The following is a 13654-nucleotide window of genomic DNA, read 5'->3' on the forward strand; positions in this document are numbered from 1 at the left end:
TTATTATGGGTATTTAAAGACAAGAAAGGAGGCCCATTTTGTTCATCAACATGAGCATAACGCCGGCATATTTATACATGATGGATGAGGTCGAGCTAAAATCACACTGTACAATAGCATTCGTCAACACCAGCTTTTATATCAGTCTTCATTTGGAGCACGCACACACTTGCAGCTGATCAGATCGTGGGTGACATCAATCCAAGCAATGTGAACATACTTTTCCTTATTCAGCCTTTGGTGGATTGAAAATGTACCTATTTATAGCATTTACTAATATTTTTATACAAAAACTTCATTCTTCAAATTTATTTTAAAAATGGTGTCAAAACAAATTCGAATTAATAGATAAAATCTAAAAAAAATCACCCAGCCCTACATACGTGTTCCTAGGAGTGTCAACTCTTATACATTCTGTGGCTAGTATTATTTCTGGATTGTGCATTTTAATTCACAGTTTTTAAGTATGTGTTCTCCCAAAAACTTTCATCCATTTTTGTCACATCTGTAACGCAAGTTCATTTCATGATCTAAACTGGGGGCAAAAACAATTGTCTAGACTAAATGTTTTCTGATGTCTGGACTGTATGTGCAGGGATTTGGGATTATACATGCAAAGTACATAAAAGTGAAGTTAAACTTCATATTTTCACTGTAAATGTCAAGTCTGTAACGCTCGAATTAACCTTTTAATGTTTCCAAAATCATAAAAAAATCTTCAGGGACAATGACTCTGGATTAGGATTTCTGCTTAAAGCCTTAATTTGTTCGTTTATAATTATGACATTATAGGAATAGTTCACCCAAATATGAAAATTGTCATTATGTTCTCACCCTCATGTTATTTCTAACATGTATGACTTTCTTTCTGTGACTGTGGCTCACATTTAATCTAAATGACTATAATCATGAAATGCAGTTATCAGACAGAATTGATGCACAGCAAAAATCACAAATATATAATGGACGCTTGTGTTTTGCCATTAAATTAGCATTCAGTTAGATTTATTTTATGTTTGTCCCTTTTGAAATAATTTCTGTTAATTTATTCATTGTGTAGAGCTGATGGAAGAGCAAGAGGAACATCAAGAACTGAATGAAATGGAGGTGAAACATCAGTATCAGAAATATAATGATTTTATAACTGGAGAAAAGTTGAGTTGCTCAAAGACAGAAAATAATTTCTCACCAAAAAAGCCTCAAAGAAGAGCAGCCAAAAATACCTTCACCTGCTCCCAGTGTGGAAAGAATTTCAAATGTAAAAGCAGTCTTAATAAACACATGAGAGTTCATACTGGAGAAAAACCTTACAAGTGCTCACACTGTGGAAAGAGTTTCACTCTGTCAAACAGCTTGAGATCACACGAGAGAATTCATACTGGAGAGAAACCTTACAAGTGCTCACACTGTGGAAAGAGTTTCATTCAGTCAGAAAGCTTGAAATCACACGAGAGAATTCATACTGGAGAGAAACCATACAAGTGCTCACACTGTGGAAAGAGTTTCATTCAGTCACAAAACCTGAAAACACACGAGAGAATTCATACTGGAGAGAAACCTTACAAGTGCTCACAATGTGAAAAGAGTTTCACTCTGTCAAACAGCTTGAGATCACATGAGAGAATTCATACTGGAGAGAAACCTTACAAGTGCTCACACTGTGGAAAGAGTTTCATTCAGTCAGACCACCTAAAAACACATGAGAGAATTCATACTGGAGAGAAACCTTACAAGTGCTCACACTGTGAAAAGAGTTTCACTCGGTCAGAAAGCCTGAAAACACATGAGAGAACTCATACTGGAGAGAAACCATACAAGTGCTCACACTGTGGAAAGAGTTTCATTCAGTCACAAAACCTGAAAACACATGAGAGAATTCATACTGGAGAGAAACCTTACAAGTGCTCACACTGTGAAAAGAGTTTCTCTCTGTCAAACAGCTTGAGATCACATGAGAGAATTCATACTGGAGAGAAACCTTACAAGTGCTCACACTGTGGAAAGAGTTTCAGTCTGTCAAACACCTTGAGATCACATGAGAGAATTCATACTGGAGAGAAACCTTACAAGTGCTCACACTGTGGAAAGAGTTTCACTCAATCAATCAGCTTGAGATCACACGAGAGAATTCATACTGGAGAGAAACCTTACAAGTGCTCACACTGTGGAAAGAGTTTCACTCTGTCAAACACCTTGAGATCACATGAGAGAATTCATACTGGAGAGAAACCTTACAAGTGCTCACACTGTGAAAAGAGTTTCACTCAGTCAAACAGCTTGAGATTACACGAAAGAATTCATACTGGATAGTCTTGTCTAATGGGCTAGGTGCACAAGATGACGCCTGTGAGCTTTCACCACATGACTGTGTGCATGATTACATCTGGTTGTATGAGTGCTCACTGAAACTGAGTGAGAACACGGTGTGATCGCGGTGTTGCTTTGAGAATAAACTTCCAAAGGAGACTTGGTTGAGACCAGCATGAGCATGTTTACAAGTAAAGAAAGAAATGAGAGTAGTTTATCAGTGACGGTAGATAACATTCACTTTACATTGTTGTGTGCCTCAACCAGCAGCGACGAGCTGACCAGCGGTATGAAGTAAATAGTGTTAAAATTGTAGGTAAGACTTTACAATAAGGTTCTGTACATCAACATGCAATAGCTAACATGAAATAACAACTGTCAATACTTTTACAGCATTTATTAACCTTGATTCATGTTCATTTCTATCTATACATTTACATGGGACACATGAACAAATGGTTTTTAACAATGAACAATAATATATTTAAATAAAACATCAACCTAGATTAATGCTCTAATAGTTACAATTGTACGTTTATTATTCCAAATGCATTAACCAATGTTTACGAATTGAACCTTATTGTAAAGTGTTACCAAAAAGTTGCATCTGTAATCAGATGTAAGACACAAACAGAAATTGTAACTTTATAAATGTGTTGGTTGTTGTCCAACAGAGGATTAATATGACCTTATTTAACTTGCAGTTGTACAACCCCAAATTCAAAAAAGTTGGGACAGTTTGGAAAATGCTAATAAAAACAAAAATGAGTGATTTGTAAATTATATTCACCCTTTGCTATAATGAAAGCACTACAACTACACATTATATGATGTTTTAACCTGTGAATTTCATTGTGTTTTTTTTTTTATGTACAGTAATTTTAAATCAGATGATTGCAACACACTCCAAAAAAAGTTGGGACAATCAAGTGTTTACCATTGTGAAACATCACCATTTCTTCTAATAACACTTAAGTATTTAGGCACTGAAGACACAAGTTTAAGTTTAGAAAGTGGAATTTTCCCCCAGTCATCCATTATGTAGGTGTTTAGCTGCACAAATGTATGGGGTCTTCGTTGCCGTATTGTGCGCTTCATAATGCGCCACACATTCTCAACTGGAGATGGTCAGGACTCAGATAGGCCAATCTAGCACCTACATTCTCTGCTTACACAGTCATGCACTTGTAATCCGGGCAATATGTGGTTTGATATTGTCATGCTTCAAACCACATACTGATGAAAATGCAGGGACATCCCTGGGAAAGACGGTGCTGGATTGCAGTATATGTTGCTCCAAAATTTTTACATATCTGTCTGCATTCATGGTGTTTTCATAGATGTGTGAATCTATGAACACTGCCATGCCATGAACACTGACACAGCCCTGGCCCATACAGGCACTGGCTGCTAATAACAGCTTGGATGGTCCTTTTCCTCTTTGGCCTGGATAACACGACAACTGTGTTTTTCAAAAACTTTTTGTAATGTGGACTCTTCTGACCAAAAAACACAGTTCAACGGTTCTACTTTCCATCTAAGATAAGAATGAGTCTAGAGAAGTCGGCAGCGCTTCTGGGCAGTGTTGATGTAGGGCTTCTGCTTTGCATAGTAAAGTCTTAACTTGCATCTATGGATTCAGTGGCGAGTGGTGTTGACTAACAAAGGTTTACTAAATTTATCCCAGCCCATGCGTGATCTCTGATCCCTCAAGACAGTGACGTCTGAGGGATCGGAGATCACGTGCATTCAGAAGTGTTTTTTTTGAACAGATTCCTTGAATCTTAACTATATTGTGCACTGTAGAGGGTGAAATGCCCAAAATCCTTCCAATTTGTCTTTGGGGAACATTGTTCTCAAAGTGCTGGATTATTTGCTGAAGCATCTCTTGGCAAATTGGCTCACTGATGTTTTGGGGGTGTGTGAGCTCTAAAGGCACGGGGAATCTTGTGAAAATTGATGGCAAGATGAATGCAGCATGTTATCAGAAAATACTGGCAGACAATTTGCATTCTTCTGCACGAAAGCTGTGCAAGGGACGCTCTTGGAATTTCCAGCATGACAATGACCCTAAGCACAAGGCCAAGTTGACCCTCCAGTGGTTACAGCAGAGAAAGGTGAAGGTTCTGGAGTGGCCATCACAGTCTCCTGACCTTAATATCATCGAGCCACTCTGGGGAGATCTCAAATGTGCGGTTCATGCAAGACGACCAAAGACTTTGCATGACCTGGAGGCATTTTGCCAAGACGAATGGGCAGCTATTCCACCTGCAAGAATTTGGGGCCTCATAGACAACTATTACAAAAGACTGCACACTGTCATTGATGCTAAAGGGGGCAATACACAGTATTAAGAACTAAGGGTATGCAGACTTTTGAACAGGGGTCATTTCATTTTTTTCTTTGTTGCCATGTTTTGTTTTATGGTTGTGCCATTCTGTTATAACCTACAGTTGAATATGAATCCCATAAGAAATAAAAGAAATGTGTTTTGCCTGCTCACTCATGTTTTCTTTAAAAATGGTACATACAGGTGCATCTCAATAAATTAGAATGTCGTGGAAAAGTTCATTTATTTCAGTAATTCAACTCAGATTGTGAAACTCGTGTATTAAATAAATTCAGTGCACACAGACTGAAGTAGTTTAAGTCTTTTGTTCTTTTAATTGTGATGATTTTGGCTCACATTTAACAAAAACCCACCAATTCACTATCTCAAAAAATTAGAATACATCATAAGACCAATAAAAAAAAAAACATTTTTAGTGAATTGTTGGCCTTCTGGAAAGTATGTTCATTTACTGTATATGTACTCAATACTTGGTAGGGGCTTTTGTTTTAATTACTGCCTCAATTCGGCGTGGCATGGAGGTGATCAGTTTGTGGCACTGCTGAGGTGGTATGGAAGCCCAGGTTTCTTTGACAGTGGCCTTCAGCTCATCTGCATTTTTTGGTCTCTTGTTTCTCATTTTCCTCTTGACAATACCCCATAGATTCTCTATGGGGTTCAGGTCTGGTGAGTTTGCTGGCCAGTCAAGCACACCAATACCATGGTCATTTAACCAACTTTTGGTGCTTTTGGCAGTGTGGGTAGGTGCCAAATCCTGCTGGAAAATGAAATCAGCATCTTTAAAAAGCTGGTCAGCAGAAGGAAGCATGAAGTGCTCCAAAATTTCTTGGTAAACGGGTGCAGTGACTTTGGTTTTCAAAAAACACAATGGACCAACACCAGCAGATGACATTGCACCCCAAATCATCACAGACTGTGGAAACTTAACACTGGACTTCAAGCAACTTGGGCTATGAGCTTCTCCACCCTTCCTCCAGACTCTAGGACCTTGGTTTCCAAATGAAATACAAAACTTGCTCTCATCTGAAAAGAGGACTTTGGAACACTGGGCAACAGTCCAGTTCTTCTTCTCCTTAGCCCAGGTAAGATGCCTCTGACGTTGTCTGTGGTTCAGGAGTGGCTTAACAAGAGGAATACAACAACTGTAGCCAAATTCCTTGACACGTCTGTGTGTGGTGGCTCTTGATGCCTTGACCCCAGCCTCAGTCCTTGTGAAGTTCACCCAAATTCTTGAATCGATTTTGCTTGACAATCCTCATAAGGCTGCAGTTCTCTCGGTTGGTTGTGCATCTTTTTCTTCCACACTTTTTCCTTCCACTCAACTTTCTGTTAACATGCTTGGATACAGCACTCTGTGAACAGCCAGCTTCTTTGGCAATGAATGTTTGTGGCTTACCCTCCTTGTGAAGGGTGTCAATGATTGTCTTCTGGACAACTGTCAGATCAGCAGTCTTCCCCATGATTGTGTAGCCTAGTGAACCAAACTGAGAGACCATTTTGAAGGCTCAGGAAACTTTTGCAGGTGTTTTGAGTTGATTAGCTGATGGGCATGTCACCATATTCTAATTTTTTGAGATAGTGAATTGGTGGGTTTTTGTTAAATGTGAGCCAAAATCATCACAATTAAAAGAACCAAAGACTTAAACTACTTCAGTCTGTGTGCATTGAATTTATTTAATACACGAGTTTCACAATTTGAGTTGAATTACTGAAATAAATGAACTTTTCCACGACATTCTAATTTATTGAGATGCACCTGTATATGACCAATTCTCCAAGGGTATGCAAACTTCTGAGCACAACTGTAGCAAAGGCTGAATATAATTGACAAATCACTCCTTTTTGTTTTTATTCACATTTTTCATACTGTCCCAACTTTTTTGAAATTAGGGTTGTATATTCATCTTCAAATTGTATATCTTACTGAATCTGTATCCAAGTCTAGCATTATTTATTCATGTTCACAGAAACTTAGATGAGCTACTGAAGTTTATTATCGTTCTTACCTTCATAGTTATCGATGTAACTGCATACATACCGTAACGTGTTGACATGTTGTTTATGGTCTTATTCTAACTGATAAGAGAAATTTGTGTTATGCGTTTTACTGAGTTGTAATGTCTTGCATTGATAGCTGTTCCTGAATGTTTAGTGTATGTATGTGTGCAAGGGGAGACTGTGCAGAAGGGGTTCACCACTGTGTTTAAGTGTGCTTCTCTAAACAATTACAGAGTGTACGGCGTGGCTGTGGCCGACAACAGCCTTAAACACACTGTTTGTGAGATCAACCTCGTGTCGTCATTGCGAAGCTTCAATACATTTTAAATCTCTTTTCTGTAAACACCATGTAGAATCCCATTTTTAGCGGTCTCCGTACGGCGCCAGGCGAAACCGGAAGTGGTTATACCCACACTCTGTAAACCAGCAGTCAAAGGTGCGGTCTTATGCAACTTGCCAGCTATTGTGATGACTCTTCACCACCACAAGATGGCAGCATCTTCAAACATTAGATTAGATGCACTTATTGTTGGTAAGATGTTGTACAACTTGTATCTTGAGAACATGTAATGTTGTACTGTATTGTTGTTCTTGTGTTTCAGACGATCAGAACCTTACTAAATGTGAACATTTCAGAGGCCATGTGTTGAAGTTATTTTTTGCATGAGCTTGAAGTGTTCTCAATGGCCTGCACTGTATAAAGTTCCGAGATCACATCTAATTTTCACAACTCGTGTTTTCTTGAGTTCGTTGTTCTGTTAGAACTTTTCACTTTTGGATAAACAATCCCTTTCAAGACTCTGATGCACATTAAGGACTTGCTTGTGGAGTCATTAAGATGTGAATGACCCTTAAGTTGTTTTTTCTTGAACAACGTGAACCGGACTTTCTGCTAATAGTCACAGGTCTGGTTACACAAGACTGGGGCTGATTTGGACCTCACTGTTCCTGTCAATTAAGGTTTTGTGTTTAAGGTTTTGTGTCTTCATGTTGTTAGTCTTCGTTTACTCCAGATATCGCTGTCTCACCCACAGTGCCCTGTGAGAGCGTTCTGAGCCCACTTTAACAGATTTATCAGACCTGTGATCATTGTGAAAGAGATTTTCTTGAATGAGTGACAGATTAAAAGCCATCTGCCTGTCTTTGCTCTCATCCAGAAGCTTCTATTGAAGGTGTGAGATTCCCTATAGCAGCATGAGGCCAAATCCCCAGACTCTTACGGATTCTCAATGCTCTGGAGGAGATGTATGGAAGACCAGATTGAGACTGACTCGCTTTCATTGCAGTTAATTTAGTCAGTGAGCAATTAAGAAATAATTACTCGGCACTCTGGAATACTTTGTGATTGGTCAATCGGGGCAGTCTGCAGACAAAACTGTTTGCATAACAAGCGTTAAATTGAATAATTGTCGTCACAAGCAAGCTTAGCTGTGCTAGATTTATGTCTCTTGTGTCACTCCATACTCTTTTTGTTCTCACATGTTCAGAATCAGAATGAGCTTTATTGCCAAGTGTTCTCAAATACACAAGGAATTTTTTTTGGTGATAGGAGAAACAAGTGCATGGATAAAATAATTTCAAATCAATATTTCATGTCCATTTATTTATTGATCACTGTCAGGTTTATTTTTTGTGCACAAAATAATTGAAGCAATTCCACCCAGGCTCCGAAATTAACATTCAGCAAGCACCAAATGTGGGTAATTTTTATATGTGGCTAGAGAATTTCACAGCTTTCCCTATCCATCAATGTCTGTGTCAACTTATCATGTAATACGTTCCAGTTTTATCCTCTAGAGTGCTCTGTAGGCCTACAGTCAACAGTGCAGGTGTTTCTAGAGAACAAACGGCTCTGCTGTTTCAGAATTGGTTCTTTTTTTATTATTATTAACTATTTTTATTTATTCAAATCAACAAATTAAATAAACATAACAGAAAATGCAGAATCAAGTTACATAAAATTAAACCCTTCACCCCAAAAATTCCCAGGGCAAGACAGAACAATAAGGGGGAAAGAGGGCAACCCTGCCGGGTGCCCCTATCCAGAGTAAAATAATCGAAATTAATCCATTCACTTGAACCACCGCTGCCGGTTGTCTATAAAGTAACTTAATCCACCCAATAAAAGTATTCCTGAACCCATACATTTACAAAATCTTAAAAAGATAATCCCATTCTACCATATCAAACACCTTTTCGGTGTCAAGTGAGATGGCAGAGACCGGAGACTGATTATTCGCCACTGACCTCATGACATTAATGAAACGCCTAATGTTATCATAAGAGTTACGGCCCCGAATAAACCCCACCTAATCTATATGTATATGAGATGTCATAACTTTACTTAATTGGTTAGCCAAACTATTTGACAACATTTTAACATCTAGCTGGATCAGGGAAATTGGACGGTAACTCTTACAGTCGTTTGGATCTTTGTCCTTCTTAAGAATCAGACTGATCCGGGCTTGCGTCATGGTTGGTGGAAGCTTTCCATTCTTTAATGATTCCATATAAACTTCTAGCAAATTGGAATCAGTTCTGTAGCATAAGATCTAACAAAACATAGCGGCAAAGCCATCTGGCCCCAGAGCCTTGCCTGTAGGCAAGGCCTTTATTAGCTCGTCAAGCTCCTCCAAGGTTATTTCAGAATCAAGAGAATTTTTTTGCTCAGTCGTCAGTTTAGGAAGTTCTAATGGTTCCACAAAATTTCTAATATCCTCATCAGTAGACGAAGACGTGTAACTATAGAGATCAAGATAGAATTCTTTAAAAGCATTATTAATATCAATGGCCGAGGTAAATATTTCACCACCAGCAGATTTCACTGAGGGAATGGTAGAAAAAGACTCTCTCTGTTTATATATCTAGCCAGAAGTTTTCCTGCCTTGTCCCCCGATTCAAAGTATGACTGTCTTGCCCTGAATAGCTAAAACTACACCTTACGAAACAAAATAGTATTATACCTGTATTTCAATCGGGCCAATTCTCTGAGGCCATTAGACGACATTCGGTGCTTCAGCTCTGCCTCGGCACTTTTAATATTCCCTTCCAATTCCATGGGTTCTTATGCTTTGGGTTTTTTGGTGAATGCGGCATACATTATGATCCGGCCCCTAAGAACCGCCTTAAGTGCCTCCCAAGCCACGCCCACAGAGGATACTGAGGACCAGTTGGTCTCCATATAGACATTGATTTCAGCCTTTAACATTTGTTGGAATTCATTTTGCAAAAGGGATACGTTAAAGCGCCAACTATATGATTTCCTTTTCTCCATATGTGGCAACACCTTTAAACACACCAGGGTGTGATCTGAGACTAAAATGTTTCCAATTGAGCAATTAGCAACTGATGAAATGAGGGACTTAGATATAAAAAATTTGATGAAAAAAATTTATAGTCCCTCCCAATATCTGTAAGACAAAGATTTTTACACATCCTGTGAAGCATCAATGTTGCTCTAGGGGGCTTGCACACTTTTGCTTCACTATGGTCAGATGGACTGAGTCCATCAAAAGATCAAAGTCTCCTCCCAGTATTATATCATGAGGGGTGCCAGCAGCTTGCAACATCCCTTTAAGATCTATAAAAAGCCCTGATCATCAACATTAGGTGCATAAATATTAGCCAAAATAAGACTTTGCCCCTGAATTTCCACTAAAACAATTATGACTCTTCCTAATTTATCTTTAATCTGTTTGAGACATTTGAATTGTAGATGTTTACTTATCAGTGTAATGACTCCCCTGCTCTTACTCGAGCCAGTACTAAAGAAAACATGCCCACCCCATATCCTCCCAAATTGTTCAGCTTCCTGCGGGGAAAGATGCATTTCTTAAAGAAACACTATATCATATTTCTTATGCTTAAGAAGAGAAATAACCTTCCTTCTTTTTATGGGGTGCCCCAACCCATTCACATTCCACATGGAGAGAGGCAATCCACTCATATTAACATTTGACCTTTTGACATATAAGAAAAAATATATTGTGTGTCAAAAGAAGGATTGTAAAGACCACATTCCGACATTAGTGCAACCATCAAAACCCGAACATCCCCCAGAACCAAACAAACAGAAAAAAGAAAAGCATGCGCATTAACTCCGCGCACAACAGCGCCAACTGGCGTCCGACCCTCTAAACTCAAACAGTCCATGCACGCCTACGAGAACCCCGTGACAGCCTTGCCATCGGACTGCTCATGTCCGGTGTTTCTATACAAATTTTGTGAGACAGAATTACACAGCAAAAGATAATCTATAAAACAAACTCCAGCCAATAGGCAGAAGAAACACAAAGAGCTTGTAGCTTCATCCATAAAACTGTCCTGAAGGTGTGTTACTCTACAAAATAAACTCCAGCCTCTAGGCGGAACCAGCACAAAAAAAGCACGCAGATTCATCAAACAGTCAAGTGAATGTTCAGTGAGCCAGTCCATTTGGCTGCAATGTGAATACCACAAGATGACTTACTCCATTGACTTTATGAAGGACATCGCTTGCTGTGGGCATGTGAATTTTTTACGGCCATCCTTAGCGCATCTGTTCTCAATTTGGCCAGGAATATCAGTGCAAAAGCGACCTTCCGTTGATGTAAAAGTTTCTTGCATTTCTTGAAACTATCACGTTTCTCTCTTGTTGAATTCGCAAAGTCTGGGAACAAGAAATTGCTGTGTTTTTTCCAAGAAAGCCTTCCTTTACTCCTCGCCTCGCATAACACAAGCTTTATCGGATGATCTCTGAAATTTGGCCAGAATTGATCGGGGCCTGTCTCCCTCCGTGGATCGCCGAGCAGGAACCCTGTGAGCTTGCTCGATTTCCAGCTTATGGCCTGCTATGTCGAGCAGATTCGGAAGGAGCCCATGCAGGAATTTCACCATATCCTGTCCCTCTTTGGCCTCAGGAATTCCGACGATACAGATTGTACTCTGCCGGCTACGGTTCTCCATGTCCTCCAACTTCTCCCAGACACACTCCAAATCCACCTTGGTCGCTAGCGGATTAGCAGATAATTCCCTCTCTGATGACTCCAGATAATCGATCCATTCCCACTCTTGTAACCACCTCAGTGAACTTTGCCTCCATGGCAGTGATCGATCGACGTATCACAGCAAGATCCTCCAAGTCAGCAACGACCTTCGTCAGCATTGCTGACATGTTCAGCATCTCCCGCCGCATTTCCAACACTTCCCCGACTAAGTCGATTCCCAGGCCCGCGGCCTGCTCGGGGGCATCAGCTGGAGCATGAAAGTGTCTTTTAATGTCTCCAGAGCCCAAGGATTTTGAATTCTTTGACATGGAACAGAGTGTATCGAATCTCACCGGTTTATGTCATTAAAAATGTTAAAACTAGCAAAGTGCGCAAAGCTCGCTGTTCACATATCCAATCCTTGCATGGCATCACGTGACTAATTTCCAGAACAGGTTCTTTAAAAAGAAATACTGGAACCAAATTTATTTGATTTTCAGTTCTGCTGATGCACACAGAATACTGTATTAAATACTCCTACACTACAATTCAGTGGCACCGCAACACAGAGCACGACCAGTGTAGTCTGATTCCCAAACAAATTACCCTTATGAGCTGGTTCATATAAGTGAATCAACAACATACAGCATGACTAGTGTTGTCTGACTCCAGAATGAATGATTCTTATGAACCGGCTTTTTTTAGTGAATCAAAAAGAATGATGAATTGGGAGTAGTGGTGTCTGAAGAAGTCCGACTAAATTTACTGACTTGCTCGAAATAAACCAAGAACTGTTAAGGCCTTTGCACACTTCATACTAAATCGAAGAACGAATGGGTGTGACGTCATTTAGATCAAATTCTGGCCAAAACAAGGAGTTTTAGCATTCGTTTTGGTGGTTCGTAACAGCTCGCCAAGTTTTCAGGAAAACTTCTTACCGGCTGCTAAACACCTTCTTACTCCCATTGGCCATGTCATCGGTAGGTGTGACCTGGTGATTAGTCAACATGACCACAACTGTGTGCAGAGTTATTAGTGAGCTGGTGCAAATTTACGTACATCTGTACGATTGTTCATGTAAAGACATTTTCCAAGAACGTGTCCTGTGTTTTTTTATTAATATTATTAGTCTACAAATGGAATAAAATCTACTCCATTCAAGTGACCATTCACTTATTTGCCATCTGCAGCTGAAAGCCATTCACACATCTGCCCAAAGTAAGATATGCCTTCATCTTTTGTCTGTATTCTACCCATTTACACTCTTTCATACACCTTTAAAATTACAATAACAGAATGTAATCAGCGCATATTATGGCCATGTATGGCGAGTTTGCACATTAGCACCATGAATGCAAAAGGAAAATATTACAAATGACACATGTACTGCATATATACACTGATGAGCCTAAACATTATGACCACCTGCCTAATATGCTGTTGGTCCTCCGCGTGCCCCCAGAACGGCACTGACCCACCAAGGCATTGACTCTACAAGACCCCTGAAGGTGTCCTGTAGTATCTGGCACAAAGACATTAGCAGCAGATCCTTCAAGTGTTGTAAGTTGCGAGGTGGAGCCGCCATGGATCGGACTTGTTGGTCCAGCACATCCCACATTTGCTCAATCGGATTGAGATCTGGGTTATTTGGAGGCCAGGGCAACACCTAGAACTCTTCATCATGTTCCTCAAACCTTTCCCGAACAATGTCTGCAGTGTGGCAGAGCGCATTATTCTGCTGAAAGAGGACACTGCCATCAGGCTATACCACTGCCATGAAGGGGAGTACCTGGTCTGCAACGATGTTTAGGTAGGTGGCACGTGTCAAATTGATGTCCACATGAATGACCTGACCCAGGGTTTCCCAGCAGAACATTGCCCAGTGCATCACACTCCCTCCACCGGCATGTCGTCTTCCCACAGTGCATCCTGGTGCCATCACTTCCCCAGGTAAATGGCGCACACGTACACGGCCATGTGATGTAAAAACGAAAACAGGACTCATCAGACCAGACGAACTTCTTCCACTCCTCCA

General features: G+C 40.0%; 1 protein-coding gene and 1 long non-coding RNA gene across 6 annotated transcripts in view; one reads left to right on the plus strand and one right to left on the minus strand.

Moving 5' to 3' along the window:
- Positions 1–2310, plus strand: part of LOC127418573 (zinc finger protein 501-like) — a 116765-nt gene extending 114455 nt beyond the window's left edge. For 4 of the 5 annotated variants that reach the window (XM_051659190.1, XM_051659191.1, XM_051659189.1 and 1 more), the window contains one exon: positions 1061–2310. In XM_051659190.1, the coding sequence (XP_051515150.1) occupies positions 1061–2310 (1250 nt within the window). The remainder of the gene's footprint in view (positions 1–1060) is intronic. The other variant, XM_051659192.1, reaches the window with a different exon arrangement.
- Positions 1922–13654, minus strand: part of LOC127418650 (uncharacterized) — a 48751-nt gene continuing 37018 nt past the window's right edge. Inside the window, exons 2-3 of the long non-coding RNA XR_007893515.1 lie at positions 2193–2995; positions 1922–2024 (exon numbers count right to left, since the gene is read on the minus strand). This is a non-coding gene — a long non-coding RNA (uncharacterized LOC127418650). The remainder of the gene's footprint in view (positions 2025–2192; positions 2996–13654) is intronic.

The sequence above is a fragment of the Myxocyprinus asiaticus genome, chromosome 28 (genome assembly GCF_019703515.2).
Source record: "Myxocyprinus asiaticus isolate MX2 ecotype Aquarium Trade chromosome 28, UBuf_Myxa_2, whole genome shotgun sequence".
Classification (NCBI taxonomy): domain Eukaryota; kingdom Metazoa; phylum Chordata; class Actinopteri; order Cypriniformes; family Catostomidae; genus Myxocyprinus; species Myxocyprinus asiaticus.